We start from the raw sequence: 17,055 nt of genomic DNA, 5'->3' as shown, positions 1-17,055 counted from the left end.
GGTGTGGTTGGAACACCTGCTGATGAAGTCTGAGGCAAAAAAGTCATTGAGTACCTCAACCTTCTCCATACGCTGGGTAACTAGGTCTCCTGTTTCCTTCAGGAAAAGGTCCATGTTTTCCCTAAGTCTTCCTTTTATCACCAATGTACCTGTAGAAGATTTTCTTTTTGTGCTTTATGTCCCTGGCCAGATTTAATTCTATCAGGGCTGCAGCTTTCATAACCTGATCCCTGGCTGCTTGGACAGTTCCTCTGTGTTCTTCCCAGGCTTCTCTGTAGGCTTCCTTTTTGTGCTTTATTTTGTCCAGGAGCTCCTTGTTCATCCATGCAGGCCTCCTGGCTTTTTTTGGCCAACTTCCTTTTTTGTTGGGACACACCAATCCTGAGGTTGGAGGAGGTGATGCTTGAATACTGACCAGCTTTCTTGGGCCCTCTTCCCTCCAGAGCTTATTTGTGATGTACCAAGCAGATCCCTGAAGAGGCCAGTGTCGGGTCTCCTGAAGCCCACAGTAGCGAGCTTGCTGTGCACCCTCCTCACTGCCCCAAGGATCTTGAACTCCACCACTTCATGGTCTCTGCAGCCAAAGCTGCCCTTGAGCTTCGTGAAGAGAAGAGGGCAAAAGACGAGAAACTGCACTGTTTTCTCCAATGCTGTCAGTTTGGCTGTTGGAATAATACAGGAGCAGTGTACAACTTAAAACACAATATCCTGGGTTTATTCCTCTGGCCTGAAGCTGAGTTTTCTGTAGCCCCTCAGAAATGCAAATCTAACTGAGGTCTGTAAGAGAGAAGATTTATTTTACCAAGAACTCCATAATCAGAATGTACTTACTTGACAAACTAATTACACTGGTGTATTTCAAGGTGAAATTTATCCTCTTTGGCTGAGGTGGTTTCCTTTTGTTTTATGTCCTTTAAGAGAAAGACCAGCCACATGCAGGGAGAGATGGAAAAGCGAAGGTGGAAATTAACACAGCAACTGTGTGAGTGGCACAACCTGTGGGTTCTGGTTACAGGAACGTCTTTGGGAAATGATGAAGTTATCATCAACATGTGATGTCCATGAGATACATCAGCTGATCTTAAGACTGAAATCTAAGGTTCGGTACAACTTTCTAAGCTGAATATTGTGATGGTTGATGGCTGCAGGACTAGTGTGTATGAGTGAGGAACATCCCAAATTTTTGCCAAACTAAACTTGCTCTTTGCTCAAATCACTTAAGAAGGGCTTCCTTACAGCAAAGCAACACTCCACCCCCACAAATGCTGAATAAATAAAAAATAACCAATAACATGTTTTTCTACAAATGTAAAGAAAACCCACTGCACTGTCTTTGTTATTCCTGCCCCTTTGTTTTAGGCAGCCTTCAAATACTAGGTTATTTCTAGTATATTCCATTATACTTTGTGTATATTGAATGAGCAGGTGTTTGAAACTCCAACTGGGCATGTTTTCAGTAGATATAGTTGAAATCAGCTGGAAGCATTTCCGTAAGTAATAAGAAATTGCATAAATAAGATGGTTTGGTTTGTATTTTAGTCCTGTGGCATTCAAATCACTTTCATTTACAGTTTTATTGAGAGAATTCTGATTTCAAAGTTATTTTAGAATTCCAAAGGTTACATGGTATGCTAGTTTCTGAGGACCTCTAAGCAGTACTGTCAGGAATATCAGCCTGCAGAAATTTAGATTTTGTCTGCAAGGGACATATCGCTCATATAGCTTTTAGCTCTTTATTCACTGATAAAAGAATAGTGCTACAAGAAATGGCATGATAATAATTGTAGGTTTCTGGAATGAGTGGCAAATTCAGTAGGTATAGGATTTGAATGTAAAAATATGGGAAAATACAAAGTCAAAAGAACCCTGTGACATGGCTTTCCAGAATTTGTGGGAAAAGTCCAAATTTCTGCAGATGAGAGCTCAAATTTCTAATGAGAAGCCAAAAATCTGTTACTCAGAACTCCGGGAAAATTACTCATTTCACTGTTATAACTAATTTAAGGTATTCTTTTTGGGTCATTGCTGTGTTACAACTGCAACACCACAGTGAGAAAACACATTAGCATTTCCATGTTTTATGGATGAGGAGCACATGAAGTTCCAAGGCTAGGAGCTAGATCTGGAAAACATTTGCACCCAGGCAATTAGTACCACAGTTCCTAACACATCAGTAACTAACTCCTGCATGCTTTACTTCACAGGCAAAATCTGCCTTCTCTGGTCCAGGCAAAATAGACCCAGGCCTCTCAATCTTTCCTTGTAGGAGGGACACTCCAGTCCCTTCATCATCTTCATTGGACTCTTTCCAGTATGTCCTTGTCTCTTCTGTACTGGGTGGCCCAGAACAACATACAGTATGTGTCCTTTGATCTTCACATCCCCAGTGAACCCTTTCTTTTTGGTGATTTTGAGGTCCAGCAGAGCATCTCTCCTCACTGGCTCCTCTGTCACTTGAAGGAGGAAGTTATTACCTATGCACTCCAGGTACCTCCTTGTTTTCTTGTGTCCTGCTGTGTGTGCTTCCAGCAGATATCAGAGTGGTTGAGGTTGCCCATGAGGACCAGGGCCGGCAAATGCGAGGCTGCTCTTATCTGTCTGTAGAGGGCCCCATCCACTTGTTCTTCCTGGTCAGGTGGCCTATAGCAGACAGGCACTGTAATGTCACCTTTTAACTTGTGTGTTGTCACCTAAGCACTTGTGTGTTATAAGCCAGGTCTTCTTCCTCCCATGTAGTGGATATGTAAAATGTATTCAAAGAGAGACAGTTTTACTACCACTGGGCTTCATACAGGGCTTGTTCGGCCCAAAGTTCATGAGAGTATGGTCAGAGTATTGCAGTTGTAATAAGGACCTCAAAATTAGGTTGAAGGTCCCAGATGGTTCCTCATCACTGAGTAGCTGAACCTCACCAAAAGCTCAAGTAGCTGCAGATTTTACCTGCAGTAACATAAGAACCCATGGGGTCTTTCACAGATTGCATTTTTTTTAAAGTACCAGAATTGCACCCTAAATCACACTTTATGCATCAGAGGTGTTTTTTAGGTCTGATTCTGTGGATTTTTCAAATCTGCATGTGAGTTCAGTGGCCATAAAGGGAGATGTACATAGGTGAGTCTCCTGAAATTCAAATAGTCACCTGTTCTGGTTCAAGTTCACATATCTTACAATTGCCTCCTTTCAGCATCTCCTCCATTTACTCCTGAATTGTGTGAAGCATCAGGGAACACAGGATCAAATACAGAAGGCACCCTGTGGCTCTTATATGTGGAATTCACAGGTTGGAGTGATCTGTTGCAGGGGGAAGTCACTCTATGTTCCTGCTACTTTCAGCTTGGTCAGTCACTTGTTCTTTTTTTCCAGCACAGCTCATAGATTCTGGCAGAGGAAGCAAGTTAGCATGCTGTCATTAATGTAGTTCAGACATCCTCCTCAGGGACTGGAGAGCTGTAGGGTCAGAAGCAGTCCTGTAAACTCTAGTGTTATTTGTCGACAAATCGCGCTAACAAGAAACTCAGCTCACGGTTTCTAATCTATGAAGTGAGCTCTGTCAAATATAAGGCGTTGCATTCCCATGTCTGCCTGCCTCTCTTAACGATCTCACCTATGTGCTTCTCTGTATCCTCTTCCAAATATATAAAATATTTTTTCTTTTTAGTCCCTGAAAATTTCCTTCAAGGGCTTCCTTCCCTGCTTTCCTTTGAGGATCTACTGGTTTTCTGCATTACACAGATTATAAATTACATAACCTGTAAATTTTAAGCAGTTTTGGGGCATGGTGTCATTTATATGGTTCCTGTAAGTGCAGAGTTACAGGTTCTATATAGTGTCAGGCAACACTAAAGTGAATTCAGGAGCCCTAATTATCAGTGTTTGGGGCTGACCTACCAGAAGAATTGTCTAGCATCAGATTAAAAGTCTTATAGTAACAGGTGTCATTTAAGCAGCAGGTCCAGAGATTCAGGGTGGTTCATCAAAGAAAACATGCAAGACTTAGTCTGCACATGATGTTGTCATTATTTTATCCCACCTGAAATACTTTGAATGAAACAGTCTCATTTGATCATCAGATTCACAACCAGGCCTTCCCCAATCATCGTCTATGTTATTCCTTACAAAATGAAGTGGTACAGCACATAGTTCATTGTCACGGCTTAACCTCAGCCAGCAGCTCAGCCCCCACAGCCACTCACTCACTGCCCCCAGAGGGATGGGGGAGAAAACTGGAAGGTTATCAGTGAGAAAACTCATGGGCTGAGATAAAGAGAGTTGAATAGGTAGATGTGCAAGCAAAGCAAACTAGGGAATTCATTCACCGCTTCCCATGGGCAGGTGGGTGTCCAGCCATCCCAAGGAAAGCCGGGGTCCGTCATATGTAATGGTTACTTGGGAAGACAAACATAGTCAGTTTGAACTTTTGCCCTTCCTCCTTTTTTCCCCAGCTTTTCTTTTTGAGCACTGTGTTACATGGTGTGGGATATCCCTTTGGTCAGTTGGGGGCAGGTTTCCCAACTGTGTCCCCTCCCAACTTATTGTGCCCCCCCAGCCTGGGACAGTGTGAGGAGCAGAAAAGGCCCTGATGCTGCATAAGTACTGCTGAGCCATAGCTAAAGCATCCCTGTGCTATCACCAGTTTTCATCACAAACCCCAAAAGCCCTGTACAAGTAACTATGAAGAAGATTAACTCTATCCCAACCAAAACTGGTACATTGATCTCATGGAATCGTTTGATACCTGTGATGGAGATTACAATATTAATGGTAACCCTGTTGCATCAAACCTTTATTGGATAACAGTGAAGGTTCACATGGATCTGTAAGTGTGAATTGATTTAGAGAAGAATAGGTACACTAGCTTATGATTTATGTGCAATTCCTTAAACTGCAGCAAGCATTGCACTTGACTAATAATATAAGTAGACATAACATATTCTAGATCTTTATCAATCAACTGAGGACTCCTAAGAAATCATGTAACTTTAAGCTAAAATGTTGTACAGGGTGATAGAAAATATCCTATTATGTAATAGCTCTCAGTTTCTAAGGAGCTATTGCTTTGCTAACGTGGCAATCGATTTGTTCAGAAGCATGTGTGAATGTGAAGCCTTTTACAGAGTTCCAGATGTCTAGAACTGGTTACATCACTTAGATTAAAAGATAGATTAATGTATTTTCCCTGAGAAGAAAGGAAGTTTTTGGATTTGTAACTGTATAAGTCAAAAGCCAGAATGGGCAAGAAAATTTTCTAAATAATCCTACAAGTATTACTGTTTTGAACTAAAAAAAGAATTGTGCTTAACTTTTGATTTACACATTTTTCTTACATCTTAGAAGTGTCCTCCTCCACCTAGTTTTGGGAACAGTAGCAATGACAGTAACACACTATAAATAGTGAGTAGCTGAAATGAGCAGTTCATGAATACCTAATAGCCTGAAATTTGTTTGCATAAACCGTTCAACAATTATCAAATGTATTTGCAGAAATCTGTCTATAAATGACTCAGGAACAGAAACAGCAACCAAATTAGTTAGCTAGTTAGACCACTGCATATAATAAGGCCTGTTCTAATGAACATATAACTTGTTTTGAACATGGACATAAAATGTGTTATTGCAAATGACCAGTGTTGTGCAAACTATATGTGCCTCTGGACCCATGCTTCACCCTTCAGTGATGCCACCAAGTTAATGTAGGTGAACGAAAGAACCCATTCACAAAAGCTTTTGTGTCTTTGGGGAGTATTACCTGCATCTGGTCAGCTTTACCATTGAAATCATATGTTAAAGTATGCAGAGCCTGTTAGTCAGCTATGTCAGCATGTGATTTACTGTGCTGAAGTCTATACAATCCCACAAATCATCTGTCCACCTGGTGATTTGATTGCAAATGTGCTGTGCTTTCTGAGAAACAGAAGTGTTGCTTCTTTGATGGAACAATTTACATTTAACAGATTAAAAGTACCGTCATATGCAGATAGTGCATTCACTCATTTTTAAAAAGCATATGCTTGTACAAGCTCAGCTAATCTGTATTTGCAGCCGACAGGTTTGCATGTACAAGCAGACCTTTAGGCACCTAACAAGACAAATGCAGGTGCGTTGATGTAACTTGCAGTAGTTCCATGCAAGTGTGTTCAGTCTAAAGAATATGCATCAACTGAAAGATTACAGCCACAAATTGAAGTGTGGACATGTACACAGAAAACAATTGCTCTGATAAGGAGTAGTCTGCTTTCTTTGCATTAATAATACAAGTTTACTTATGGAGGCTCAAAATAAAAAGTCTCAGTGTCCTACTCTCATGGTTTAACCCCAGCTAGCAGCTCAGCCCCACGCAGCTGCTCGCTCACTCTCACTCCAGTGGGATGGGGGAGAACATTGGAAGGGTAAAAGTGAGGAAAGGCATGGGTTGAGGTAATGACAGTTTAATAGGTAAAGCAAAAGCCGCGCACGCAAGCAAAGCAGAACAAGGAATTCATTCACCGCTTCCCATGGGCAGGCAGGTGCTCAGCCATCCCCAGGGAAGCCGGGCTCCATCATGTGTAATGGTTACTCGGGAAGACAAACACCATCACTCTGAATGTCCCTCCTTTCCTTCTTCTTCCCCCAGCTTTATCTGCTGAGCATGACACCATATGGTATGGAATGTCCCTCTGGTCACCTGGGGTCAGCTGTCCCAGCTGTGCCGCCTCCCAATTTCTTGTGCCCCCAGCCCTCTCGCTGGTGGGGTGGGGTGAGGGGCAGAAAAGGCCTTGGGGCTGTGTAAGCGCTGCTCAGCAATAATGAAAACATCCCTGAATTATCAACACCGTTTTCAGCACAAATCCAAAATACAGCACATACCAGCTGCTATGAATAAAATCCACTCTATCCCAGTCAAAACCAGCACACCTATCAAGTTAAAGCTCCCTGCTGAGTTTATGGAAGATACTGCAGGGCTGTGCAATTACTGGTGTGCCTCATTGTATTGTTTGATGTGTTCTGTAAGGACCTCATGTTCAGCTTGAATGGAGAGAGCCAGAATAGTCTGCCAAGATGAAAATAGAAAAAAAAAAATTATTTTGAACCTTTTCTTTTTTTTTTTGTTAAGGTAATATTATTCTATTAGGAGTACAAAGGTTGCTCCCATATAAAGAGAGAGTTGCTGACCTTGCTGAGAAGGTCAAGCAACGCCCCAGCAAGAACAGCCCCTAAAACATAAGAATTCCTTACTTTTATTTCCATTAAAAAAAAAAAAAGTTAATGCAAAGAATCAAATCACCTGAAGCAGGTGTTAAATAAATGCCCTACTTGGAACAAAGAAGTATCCATTCAGAAGGGTCAGCTTTTTTTAATTTTTTTACCCACTATCCACGGCCATGCTGCTTATCGAGTTACACCAGAGTAACTCAGAGAGATAGGCTGAGCCACATAAGAAGTACCTATTTTAATTTGTTCTGGGATTTTTCTGTCATACCACTTTTTGTTTCCCTCAAGATTATGTATCACTTATGGTGAAGATTGACATCCATATCTTGCATTGATACATAGACTAGCTGATACATGTTATTTCCATGGTACAACCCACCTTTATACAGATGAAAAAGCATATTTAGAAGTCTTCTTCAGTGTTTTAATCTTGAAGTCTTGACTGAAAGACTTTCATAGAAGATACTCGATGTATGAACTGGGCAGAAACTGCAATTACTGTTACCCAGGACATTCTGAAATTAAAAAGCAAAACCCAAAACTGTATAGAAAATATGGACTTTGAATCTTCTTCTTGTGAAGATTAATTTAAATTCAACCTTTAAATTCCAGCTCATTTCTTGAAACCTTTCAAGAGACCCTGGGTAGACCAGCAGCCCTGTATGTAGGTGTGACAGCTGGGAACAGACCTTTTAGACTATGATGGGAGTGGCAGCTCTGCTTGTGAGTAGCCTGTATCTGTATAGGTTTTAATATTTCATCTTAATTGTGAGAAGACATAATAATGGCAAAGTTATAAGTGGTAATTAATGATTGACTCCATAAAATACAGAAAGGTTTAGGCTGCTGAGCAGTTACTTAAGCTGAGAAGAACATAAAAATTGTTTCTTGGAAGCACTTCTAATGGAGTGTGGTGGCAAGCCAATAACGATTTGCAGCATGCTTCTTTTACAGTGAAGAAAAATACATGCTCAGAGCCTGACCTGCTGGTTCAATAAAGCATTCATTGCTCAAATTAGAGACGTTCATGTGAGTCAATAAATGGGATATTAAACATGGAGCTGTGCAGAGCTGGGGTGAACAGCCTCCCAGAGGTAGGCAGTGCTGTGAAGCTGCTGGAGAGCCACTTGCATTGGCTGCTTCACACCTCTTGCCTGGGCACAGCGTTGTCACCCAACCTGCCTGGTGCTCATATCTGGCCAGATAGGCGCCTCCACGTCCACAGCACCCTGGGGAAAGAGAGCAACAGAGGATAGACTTGCAGGATGAGAAATGTGCTCTGCTGCTTGCTCTCTACTAAGTTTTCAGGGTGGCGTGACATATCACAAGGCAGCAACTAGATTAATCTGTTCGCAGTGACAGTCCATTTTATCCTGTTTTGTCTCAGGGTTTGTAGCATCACTCCACCTCACCATCTCAGGGCATGGAAATGTGGAAGAATCTCAGCTTTCATTAAGGATTTTTCCAGCCCTTTCCCTTGTCAAATAGCCTGAAATTTATAGATCAGAAGTAGACTGATTATAGACCTAGCGCTACTTTGCTACATGACCAGTATGACATTTCAAAGACGTGGTGTTTGCAGACACATATCTAGAAAATGAATGCCTAATTCTACAGAAGTGAAATAACTGGAGAGACAAAATACTAGGAATAATGCAGAAATAGTTACCTTTTTTAATGTAAATGCTTTAATACAAACTAAGGGGGTGGGTAATTTCATTCACCCACACTTGCAAATGCTGTCCTAACTTCCTGCACCTTGGTTGTGTGAAATACTCTGTTAATGCTATTCATCCTATGCCTATCTGTCTGTAAACAGGACATACGATTGCAGTTTGGAGTGCACACAGCATGCTACCATTTGTCTAGTGAACTTAGGTAATATAGCAAAGCTGTGTGTCCAGCAGCAGTATAGACAGACATTTCAGTTCAGCACACTGGGTTCTGGGAATTGTTGGACTTCCTCTTGCTCCCAAGTTCAGGTCGCCGTATCTTTGCTGCCACAGGTACTTTATCTAGTTAGATTAAAGCCAGCATGCAGATGCTTACCTGTACTCCAGTCACAGTCCTTGCTTACTGAAGCATACTGTGGAGATCTGCAAGCCACAGCACGTGGCAAGGCTATGTTGCACCTACAGGCATCTCTTGTGGATTTGCTGTGTTTTAGTGCTTCACATCAGTTTTTCCACATATAAGCCACGGAAGTATGTAAGTGTGAGTTTTAATAATTGCCAGCCATCTAGCAGCTTTGTTTGAATTTTGCCTATGGGTGGTGAAATCTTCATGCCTAGTGTCAGTGGTGAAGAAGTGATAATTTTCAGGATTACATGGCAAATAACTTCTCAGTTTTCACGGATGTACCGCAACAGAATGCTGCTTCAAAGGCCTGTCACAGCAAATGCCTCTTGATTGCTTGCAGTTCGAAGTTTGCAAACAGGAAATACAGCTTGGTAAAATCATACCAATGTTAAAATCACCCAACTAGTCATTTGCACAACCTGGTGCAGAATTAGTGTAAGTTTTTCACACAAAGTAGTCTTTTAAATAGAAATAAAATTACCTAATGAAATGTTTGACCAAAAGCATAATATAGTCTAGTTAGCATAGATTAAAAGCAAAAAATAAGGAAACTTGTAGAAGGATAATCGCTACGCTAGTGGAACTGGGAAACATCTGAAAGTTAACATTTGATTGTTTTTCCTCTTCACAAACAGGCTGTTTCTGATGACATTATCTTTGACTGTGATTTACTCACAAAGGTCTTACTGACATTCCTGTGAGTAATGTTAATTTAAGGAAAGTTTAGATAAATTGTTACATATTGTACTGCATATTTAAATTGCATCCAAAGAGAAGACAACAAAAATAAACAAATTTTCAGCCTCATTTTGGTCAGTTATTACATGTACACAAATCAGACCACTATATTTGATCTAGCCAAACATACTTAATTTGACCAAACATTTGTGGTAATAGGATATTTTGGTTAAGTTATCCAAGTTTTAAAACTTGTTACCCCAGCAACATAGAGTATAGAGTGAAATGCCAGACTATCATCGTATCAAATAATTTGCCAGGAGTATAGGTAGTTGAATTGCTGAAATTCCTGCCCAAACTAAAAATAGGCCATGTTTGGCTGTGATATAAGTAAGTATAATTTGTTGAAAGGAGACGAAACAAGGTAAGTGTTGATATAGCTCTACACCTAGTGTAGGAGAAGGTAAGAAAAAAAAAAAAGTGGTGAAACAGGCCACTGTTTATGTAATAAACAGTAATAAAATGCCACAACTACATATGCCGCTGCTTTCGCTTTGGAACAACTCATATCATTTATGCATGCACACTTCTGTTGTAAAATCTGTCCCAATAGCCATTGTCCAGGATGCTTATACATATGTAATTCTTCTAAGTTTCTCTGTGGCCTATTTGCCATTGCAACATAGCAACTTGAATTTTGAGGTACCTTTTCCACATACCACTACCTGAGGAAGTGTTACGAAAGTCTACTGTTTTGTGTCAGGTCAGGACCTGGATCACAGAGGGACTCGCCTATGGTTGCTGAGTGGATGTCTAGGGAAGCAAGGTCCTGAAACTGAGTCTCAGTTCACTTTTTCACTTAATTTGTTGCCATCTGCAAGAGGAGAGGAGGCCTCTGTAGTTTGTCAGTTGTAACTACTCACTGCCTAAAGGAAGCATCTTTAGGGTTCAGACAGCCTCATCCATGCCTGTTGCCAGGCATGCATGATGCACAAACATTTTCAAAACTGCAGAAAACGAATGGTAGATTGTTCAGTTTGTAGTGCTGCTTTTGAGTAAGGTAAATTTCTCAGTCTAAACAGCTCTCATGAGTAAATGACTGTCAGTGCAATATTGTACATTAACCTTTCTGATCCTGTCTGAGGTGCAAGCGTATAAAGACAGACCAGATGTGTGTAATTCTCTGAATCATCAAGAGCCCCTTGCTAGCAGGCAGTGAGCTTTGGAGCCCCTGGCTGTGTGTTTGCACTCACAAAAGCAACCCAGATTTGAGTAAAGGTGCTGTTGCCAAGGGTGTATTGAAACCAAGTATGACCCAGGCTGGTGCTCACAGCATTTTACGAAAACTGAACAGGAAACCATTCTTCAAACCTGCTGCTTAGTATTTATGTAGCAGGCAAGAGCAAATGAACACTTTCATTTGGAGTAGAAAGCAATAAAGTTTATAAAGCCCGTGATGGTCACAGAGCTTAAATAGTCCCATGTTTGACCCCAGAGCAGGCATTTACCTGTGAAGATTTAGTTACTGATCAAGTTCTTTATCTTTGGTTAGATGTTCAGGTAATGGAATAATTCATTCCTCTGTGATTTTTGCTTTCTGATGCTTCTTGCATGCACTGATCAGTCCAAAGTTGTTGTTTTTAATTTGAATTTGCTTTCTGGCAGAGCCACTAGAAGAGGTTAAGTGTCAATGAGTTTCAAGAAATCCCTAAGGGCTCTAGCTGTGCGCTCATTTACACCACTGTCAAAGCATTGGCATTACTAACCTGGAATTATTCCTGATTGACACAAGGGGAGAATCAAATTCTGCCTCTCCTGTAGTTCTGAATGTGACTGATTCATGAAATTTGTTGTTGCTGGAATAAATAAAATACTAAGAAGCACTTCTCTTCTTCCAGGTAATAAAAAAAGGGGTCATTTTTTTAAGCATGTGCCCTGCTTTGTGAGAATTTGAAGGTAGTTTTATGTCCATTTTGAAGGTTTATGTGTAATGACTGTTCATTTCCCATATGATGTAAAAGACAAAAACAAACCCAAAACATGTGTTTGATGAAAAGACCCCACCAAAAAAGCCCACACCCCACCCCAGCCCCCGCAATGTTCTGCTTGATGTCATCTGTGTCATTGGTTTGAGAACAGGTAATGACTTAACTTGCTAACTCTCATACATTTCATAACCCCTGAGATGAAGAGTACTGTAGAATATGTTTATCATTGTCATCAGTATAGGATTTCTCTAGGGTTTGTGAGAATATTTGCAGACCAGATTGTTTCCTCATAAATGTATTCATTACCTTTAGCAAGGTAAAAGCACGCACACATTGCTTATGAGCATTTTCCTTTCTTTCTTGCTTAAGCGTTTATGTTCCAGGAGAGCTGCAGTTGTCTTTTCTGAATGAAATACTCCCTAGATCTGCATTTCTTGTGAGAAATGACTGATGTCCCCACAGGACATAAGTTGTTAAAGACTGCAGTCTGAGAAGGGAAGGAAAGTTGAAGAGCTCATCCTCTCAGAGGTTTAACCAAACAGAAAGTCTTTTGCATTAATAGACCATTCCTTTAGACGTATGTGAAGCAAGTTAAACCTTATACTCTGTCTGTGGCTGGGGGTGTTTGACCTTTGCATCACTTTTTTGTTCTAAGCAATATGTTGCACTGCCTAGATGTGCACATCCTATGTGCAGAAACCTTTTCCCAGTGCAGCTGCTGAAGAGTGTGTCAAAAGGAAGCTATCCTGGCATAAATGGAACCAACATAAGTAGTGATAGACAAAAGCAGAACTTTAGTAAATACAGGAATTTTAGCACCTTTTTCAGATGTCTTTCCTATATTCTGCTTCTTGTATGACTTACATGTACATTGGTAATAATTTTGCTAGATGCAGGTGGTTTTCTTTTATAGTATCTGTCTCGTGTTAAAAGAAAATTACTCCTTACAGTATATTTGACTTATGTGTCTTGCATCAGCTTATTCACCTAAGTTCACCTAAGAGACCTAGAAATGCTGTTCATATATATTTTTCTGTGATGCAGCTAGAAGTTTCTATGGTGAACACAGAAGTAAATTTTTCACTTTTTCCCTCCCCACTTTTTTACCAGGTAGACAAGAAAATTGTCCGCACAGAAATCGGAGTTCTTCTTCGCCTTTCACATCCAAACATTGTAAGTTTAGCCTTGTTGTTGCACTCCATGTTTGTTTCTTTGTGTTGGTTTTTTTTTTTTTAATTCTTTCCATTCCTGAGAGATGACTGCTATGGTTCATTTACACAGACTTGGGAGTGTCCTGAACTAAAGCTTTGGGTTCTCCTTATGAGCACATTAGCAGCTCATTATTGAAGACTGTTGAATTATACTTACACTTTAAAATAAATTATTGATGTTCTGACAGAGTTGAGTGATAAACTATGCAAAAGAAGTTATGTAAATAAAAGAGGGAGTTGGTGTCCTCAGAGCGTGGGGGAGGTCTTACATTCAGTTACTCTGAAAGATTGGCAGACAAGTGTTGACAAGCACTAATGAAAGCAGCTTCTTAAGCTCCTGTGTTACATAGAGGTTGCTGAGGTATAAGGAGTATGAAAAAAAATGCAAAGGAGGTAAAGAAGAAAAAAAGGAGGGTAGGACAGAACAGGCACAGTAAGTTGCTCAACTGCATGGTAAATGATGCTGCAACTTTAGTTGGTACCATTCTCTGTTTTATTGACTGGGTGTGGTCTGTTTCCTGCTGTTGACACTGTGATATGCTCAGCCAGAAGACAAGTAAGCAAAATTAATCCTTTTTCTTATCTTTTGCCAGATAAAGCTGAAGGAGATATTTGAGACCCCTACAGAAATCAGTCTTGTTCTGGAATTGGTCACAGGTGGAGAACTATTTGACAGGTAACTTACCTGTATGCACCTCCTTGGTACCTTCCCCAAGGATGTTACAGTCCAGATCTCTTCTCTGCACAAAATCACTGTGCTATTAATTACTAGAAATGTTTCATCAGCATATGGTTAATTCACATGAGTAAATATCGGCAGGAATTGGCTTAAAAATTAGTTTGGAAATGTGATTATCAGGAGGTTTTTTTTGAAAGGATACATGAGTTGAAAATGAAGGAAATTGTCAATAAATGCTAAAGAGCACACACTACTGAAAGAAGGTGCTCAGCAGGTGCATAGAATCAGAGTGTGCTAGAGGAGATAAAAAAGGCATGAAAAATTGGCAAAGTGGCGTTGACAAGTCATCATAAAATATGGTAGGTGGCAACTGGCCTGCCAGGAGGGTAGTGTTAAGTTAGATAAAAATTCGGTAAGCAGAGTAACAAGAACACAATTCTCCTTTGTATTCAATGTATTTATAAACCCTCTGGTTTTGTTACAAACTATTGATTTCTGAAGGTGTGGCTCATAATGCTCATACTGCTTGTGGTATAGGTGCATACGCATAAAATTAAATGATTCTGTAATACTGTTGCAGTGATATTTTACTGGTAGGGATTTGTTTTTCAGAGCAAGAGAAGATATGAAAAGTATTTGATACTGCCTTGAGTAAATCAATTCATTCACTGGTGTTGAGGATTTCCAACTCGTAATGACAGGTTATTTGATCTTCCTTCTTCTGTAATTAAAGTTTAGTATTTTAGAGGGCTGTTATACAAATACACATCAAAGACTCAGTCTGAAAGTATCTTTGACTTGAGAAAACAAAAATATACCTTTTTTGGTACCATGCTCATAGCTACAACCTTAAGATGAACTATTTCTGAACAATGAGAACAAAAGCAACTCCTCCTGTAATGTCGTTTGTTTGGCAGAAGATGTTGCATACTCTCTCAATACTCAGCCAAAGCAATCAGGAGAAACGTGCTGAAAGTTAAACAACCAGTGAGCACCCAGTCCTGAGCTACAGAGGACCTAAAGAGCAAGATGGTTTACCTTTTACATAGCCCTTTGCATATCCACGTCGTTTCAGACTGGCTGGTTTTCAGGAAGGCTGGACACACTACAGGAGTCTTTGATGAAGAGAGTTTGCAAAATGATAACACAAATAGGCCAGCGAAATTGTTTGTTCCTGAGCAGCAACCATCTGTGTGGTAGAAGAATGGAAGATAAAAGACTCCATGGGATCCAGGTTGGGGAATTGCATTATTTGATAGAACTACGATTTAATATTGCAACATTTTCAACATTCTGTAATCTGTACTCAGCAGTGATTATAGTATTGGAGCTCCCAGACTGATCTTTCCCCAAAATTATATGCTTAATGCAGTAGTTTGGCTAGGTAGAGCTGTCTGGCATTGCCTGAAAAGAAGCAAAGCCATTTAGTCACTTACTAGGGTTATGATGCTCCTTGTGATGAGCATCTAACGAGCGCTAATACTATGGAGGACTTCTGAACTCTGCATCCTCCTTTTTCCCATATACAACAGAGCTAGAAACTTTAGCAATAGAGTCTTCTCTGATCTGTGATTTGGAAAAAAACCTAACAAACTAAAACCATGAAAAGCTATTTTCAGCTGTTAAGCTAACAATAGGAGTATTATTTCACTTTTCAACCTTAAACCAAAAATAATTTAATAGAAACATGCAACCAAGATGTTTTGTGCTAGTCACTCCAATTAAGCATTAGCTGTCCCTGTCTGCTCTTTCTGCTAGGCTGAAGGATTAACACTTGCATTGTGGTGTATGATGGCTGCTTTCTGAGTGTGAGTGAGGGTACATTTAGCTTTTTGCCCTAGGACAGACTTCCCCTCTCATGCCTAATCCTTTTGATCCATACATCTTTTTATCATGCATGAAGGAAATCTCCTAACTTACAGAGAGGCCTTGTGCACTTTTCCCTCTGTGCTCGCATGACTCCTATCCCAGGAGAAAGCAAAATGACCTTGGAAAATCTGCTGGGCAGTGGGGTTGTGTCAGATGTGGAGGAAAAGCTGTGACCCTGTCTTGAGATCCAGCCTATCGTTGCCCTCGAGAGAAGACCCTTACAGAGAGTGTGTGGGCAAGCAGGACCCTGACGCGGCCAGGGACCACCCCAAGGGTTTGGAGGACCTTATGTGCTTGTTTGTAAACTACCATCCTTACACAGGCAGCACATCAGGTTTTGTTCTCTGGAGGAGTTACTCTTATGCATCTTTCAAATTAGCTGTCAGCAAATGATGTGACTGGATCTGGTACACAAACACATCTGCTCTCCTCACTGTAAACATCTTCACTGCTGTTACTGCTACGGCTATTTCTGGCAATATGCTTGTACTCTTTACATCAACTGTTTTATTGCTCAGATGTCCATTCTTCTTCTGAATAGTATTTGAGCTGCAGATGAGTAAGTTCTTTCACGCACACATTCCCCTTATCATGATGACAATTTTATAAATACCCAAGATCCGATTAGTTTTCTAGAATCCTATTAGCATTGTCGATGTGCTGCTGGTTTCACGCCGCTCTAACATAAAAGTTCTGGGCAATAAAATTACTCACTTCCTTCACCATATTTAATATTTCTGTCAAATCATCCATGTTATTGCTAAACTGAGCTTTCGTTATGAGAATTTTTCAGTTGTGTTACCTAAAAGGAGATAAATTTTTAAAAAAGTATCAACTACACATCTGAATTAATAGAGTTGAAATCAGTTTGGTTTTGGTTGTATTTTTAAAGAGAAATTTGGTTGTTATTTTGAAGAGAAATCTCTTTCCCAGACTTCATAAATCACATTGTAGATCATACCCTGACACACAATATTCCACAATCCTAGACACAACAAATATAACTCTAAACTAAATTGGAGAAGTTTCTGTAAATTACAGTATTTATTGCTGGTTTGCGTGATGGTTTTTGCCAACCCAGCAAGTGAGCAGTGACAATGAGCTTTTGAAATAAGGCAGGCAAATGGACGAACTGACTAAGACAGAGAGAAAACTGTGGTGGGTCTAAATTAATTATTATTCTTGGTCTTTCCAGATGCTCTGTCTCCAGCCCAGTGCTGGCACATATGACTGACATTTGCTTGGCCCTCCTTTTTCATTCCTGCACGTTTCAAACAGACTTGCATGGTTGAAGTGCATTTAAACCAGCAGCATTTTGACAGAGTCCTGGGGGATAACCCTCTGGATGGCTCTGAGTGTCCCA

At 40.3% G+C, this 17,055-nt stretch overlaps 1 protein-coding gene across 1 annotated transcript in view; it reads left to right on the top strand.

Moving 5' to 3' along the window:
• Positions 1-17,055, top strand: part of CAMK4 (calcium/calmodulin dependent protein kinase IV) — a 170,276-nt gene that overhangs the window by 79,445 nt on the left and 73,776 nt on the right. Inside the window, exons 3-4 of the mRNA XM_005242512.4 lie at positions 13,044-13,106; positions 13,738-13,820. Coding sequence (XP_005242569.1) covers positions 13,044-13,106; positions 13,738-13,820 — 146 coding nt within the window. The remainder of the gene's footprint in view (positions 1-13,043; positions 13,107-13,737; positions 13,821-17,055) is intronic.

This window comes from Falco peregrinus, chromosome Z (genome assembly GCF_023634155.1).
Source record: "Falco peregrinus isolate bFalPer1 chromosome Z, bFalPer1.pri, whole genome shotgun sequence".
NCBI classification, from domain to species: domain Eukaryota; kingdom Metazoa; phylum Chordata; class Aves; order Falconiformes; family Falconidae; genus Falco; species Falco peregrinus.
The sequence above is the reverse complement of the archived record's forward strand: the minus strand, read 5'-3'. Positions and strand labels throughout refer to the sequence as shown.